At 57.9% G+C, this 3,797-nt stretch overlaps 1 protein-coding gene across 1 annotated transcript in view; it reads right to left on the bottom strand.

The window, feature by feature from the left end:
* The window catches only part of NATD1 (N-acetyltransferase domain containing 1), a 15,954-nt gene extending 15,559 nt beyond the window's left edge, over positions 1–395 (bottom strand). Inside the window, exon 1 of the mRNA XM_085309407.1 lies at positions 236–395. Coding sequence (XP_085165533.1) covers positions 236–395 — 160 coding nt within the window. The remainder of the gene's footprint in view (positions 1–235) is intronic.
* Between the last annotated feature and the right edge of the window lie 3,402 nt (positions 396–3,797).

Here is a 3,797-nt window from a genome sequence, read left to right as displayed (position 1 = left end):
CCGCGCCGCGGCCAATGGCGGCGCCGCCCGTTTGTTTTGATACAGCCCGGGCTGCTCTTAAAGGGGCCGCGCGCGCCCGGCGCAGACCCACGAGCGACACCCGCCCCCCCCCACACACACCCCGCGCGCGTGGGCGGGTGGGCGCGGAGGACCCACCCGCCCGGAGCCTCGGCAGCCTTGCTGGGCTGGTGCGGTACTGACGTGCCGGTGCCGCGCTGCTCTGCCGCGTACGCACCCCACCGGTGTAACTGCCGCTGTGCTGGGTGCTCCGCACTGGCGAACTGCTCCTGCACGGTTGTACTGGGGATGAACTGGTATTCCGCACTGGTGTACTGGTCCTGCATGGTTGTACTGGTGCCGCACTGGTATTCTGCACTGGCACTYTGCATTGGCATAGTGGTAAGGTACTGGTACTGCACAGGTGTACTGGTGCTGCATGAGTACACTGTACTGGCATAATGATGCTGCACTGGTTTACTGTACCAGTGTACTTACTCAAGGGACAGTACAAACTCTAAACTGCTGCACCTTGTGCAGTGCCCTTTCCAGGGAAGTAGTGCATTTTCCCAGGTGCTGGCGGGCTGTGGGAACACCGTGCTGCAGCCTGGCAACRCCTGGCAGCATTTCCAGGCAGCACTGAAAACTCTAACGATGCCACGAGGCTTGTTGCCYGGCTACAAAACAACGCCACTGTGCCATGGCTGGCTTCTTGGGGAGCTTGTCCTGAGAGGCAAGCAGGCCCCAAATGCAGGGGAAACTGTATGTGCTGGCTGTTACGGGATGCCACGGATACCACGGAGTGTGTGTGGGAGCACGGATGCTACGGACAATGTATTTGGGGTGGCTGCATTAACTGCATCCTCCAAAACAAAAGGAACCTGAGTTTCAACACACCATGTTGTGTAAATCAGAGACTGTTCAATCAAACTGGTGTATCCACTATCTGCAAAATTGGTTGACAAAATAGGCTGGCTGTCTCCATGTTTGTCGAGCTGCAGCAGCAAAATCTCAGTATCTTTGGACTGAAAGCTTTTGGAGGTAGGAGCTGTGTCTACAGGAAGTGTCWGCAAAACAGCTAGCGCCCTATAGGGCAGGGTGGTGGCTGCTTTTATAATAGGAAAAATAACAATATTTAGTATATAATTTGTAATAATTGATTATCAGCATAGTTTGCACTTAAATAGCATCTTGTGAAGTTAGGCCTTTAATTACTAATCCCTTTGGTTCCTGCTCCATGAAATTGGAGTTTACAGACTGATTGATTCATCAGCCACCAGGTTTATTTGGTTATGCTGCTCCRTGGACCTGTGCTGATGCCATGGCAGGGTGCTGGTGTGGTACCGATCGCAGGCTCCGGAGCTGTGCGCTACCGTCCGGCAGAGTCTGTGGAGTTGCAGTACCTGCCAGGCTGCAGAAATGGGCTGGCTCTGATGGGAGAAGGCTTTGTTACCTCCCTGGCACATGAAAGACCRCAAAATATCAACAATGCGATGTTGTCCTTCTCCTGTGCTCTTTAGCTGGTGACCTCGAGAGGTTTAACAAACGTAAATTAGCCATTTTCACAGCGTGCCTGTGCGGTGGGTACATGGTGTGATCTCCTTCCCAAGCCACGGCACAAAGCGGTTAAGAAACGCGTCCCGCGTCGCTAGGCAGATCCGCAGCAGATCGGCGGGGAGAAAGGAAGCCAGCGGCTGAGGTTCAATTCCTTCCTTTGTTACGGGCCTTCTGGGCGAGCGGGGAATCAATTACTCCCTCCTGGCAGCCCTCGCTAAGCCCGTGCTTCCAGGCCGTATGGCGGTGCTGAAAGATAAAGACAGCAAAACATTGTGAGCGCATGAACGCAAGGGAAGCCAAACACAGGCTGTAAAGAGCAGGGCCCAGCACAGCTGTGATTTTTCAGGAAGGAAGCATGCACCGAGGGTATGGGGGAGCCTGGCACAGGCAGAGACAGGGGMCAAATCCTGCACTCAGCTTTGAGCTGTGAGGGGGAGCCAACGCCCTTGAGCACGCAGGAGATGCTTGTGGGAAATGCATGGCTGGGATCCTGAGAAGGGATGGAAAGGAGAAGTATGTTCCGCATGGATGAAGGGGAGGTGCTCCCTGCTGGGTCWCCCCCGCTCTGTTGGGGGGGTGCTCTGTCCAGCATGCCTGGTGGCTCTCAAACCGGCCCTGGCATAGCCCTGCCACAGCTGGGCTGGAGACAGTCCCCAGCTCTATCCTCCAGCAAGGTGGCCAGCCACGGAGGTAGAGAGCACGGAGCGCCAGGGACCTCGGAGTGTTCAGTGAGGCCTGACCCACACCTCCATCCTTTTCCCTCCATCCTTCCACAGCCTACAAATCCACAGATGYACTTACAACATCCTAGAAATGTGGAATGGCCCTCCAGGAATGCTAAAAATCCACCACCCATGCAGGAATTTCTGGGAATGCTTTGGCTGTGCTGGGACATTTTGCTCAGCCTTTGCCTGTAATGATTACCTCTACCTTGGGCCAGCAATTACAGCTGCCTCTGATCTTTCAGAYACACTTATCCAGCAAGGAGTTGGTTGGATCTGATAAAGAGCAGCTCAGACAGACAGGAGGAGTTGCAGGCAAAAGACACATCTCCGCCAGACACTTAGAGGTTGCAAAATAAAGAGAAAGGTGCCCACGAGAGGCAACTGGGCCCTGGCTCCAGAGAGATGACCAACCCTCAGATGCTGCCTCTGGTCCTGTTCCTGCCCTTTGGGCCARAGCATTCTTGCCTGCTGTTTCTCCGTTTTGCAGCTAGCAGAAGTGCATGGGTTTTCCTTCTCTCCTTAGCCCCAGTGCCTTGCCACACTGCCAGATTTTCACGCTGAGTGCATCCAAATTCCCATTCACCCCTCTGCAATGCTTCTGAAGATCTCAGAGCAGGTTACAAACATCTGCTKGTTAAACTCCTCAGTGATTCAAGGAGGAGGAATAAAATGAGGCAATCGTTTCATCCACCCCTTTAATTACAGCCCGAGCTGGAGCCGGCAGCACCTCCAGCCGTCCCTGGTGGGGAAAGGAACCGTACAGCGTGAACCGTGCTCCGAGACACGCGGGTCGCGCTCGCGAAGGCTCCCCCGGGCTCCCGCGAGCCCAGCGGCCGAGACGYCTCCGGCGTCAGCCCTCGCAGGCGCCTTTCCAGCCGGAGGCCCGGAAGGCCGCCACGCGCCGAGGGTTTTTCCAGAGGCTCCTTGTCCACGTTGAAAGACTTGGAAGGCGGGGAGGCTCCTACGTCCCTTGGGGAGCTAACGGCTCTCGCTACTACAAATCTGTAATTTATTTCCCATTTTGAATTTTTCTAGCTATGGTTTCCAGTTGCTGGGTCTTACACCGCCGTGGCCGGACCAAAGGTCGGAGGCGCCAGGGCTGTGCGGTCCCCTGCGTCCCCTCACGGGCCGCGGGGCCTGGGGGCCCGCAGGGTGGGCTCGGGCGACGAGGAGGAGGAGGAGGGCGACGGCCTGCCTGAGGGTGAGGGGAGGAAGGCACCGGGCCGTTGGTGGAGCGGGGCCGCAGCCACGGCGAGGCGCCGCAGCCTCCCCTCAGCTCCGAGCCGCCATTTCGGGGCGGCAGCGCGGCCTCGAGCCCTGCCTCGGTCCGCGGGGCCGCCTGGCGGACAACCCCCCCCCTGCGCCCGCCCGCCTCGCTCCAGCCTCCCGCCCCTGCCGGAGAACCAGAAAAAAAAMCCCTCTCCGCGGGGAGGCGGGCCGCGCCGTGGCCGCGCCCCCTTCGGCGGGAGACCAATAGGAGCGAGGCTCCGTCGGCGGGGGGCGGTGCGTGGCGGTCCC

Source organism: Rhea americana, unplaced genomic scaffold (genome assembly GCF_003343005.1).
Source record: "Rhea americana isolate MKP2758 unplaced genomic scaffold, rheAme1 scaffold_297, whole genome shotgun sequence".
Lineage (NCBI taxonomy): Eukaryota > Metazoa > Chordata > Aves > Rheiformes > Rheidae > Rhea > Rhea americana.
This window is presented reverse-complemented; position numbering and strand designations above follow the sequence as displayed.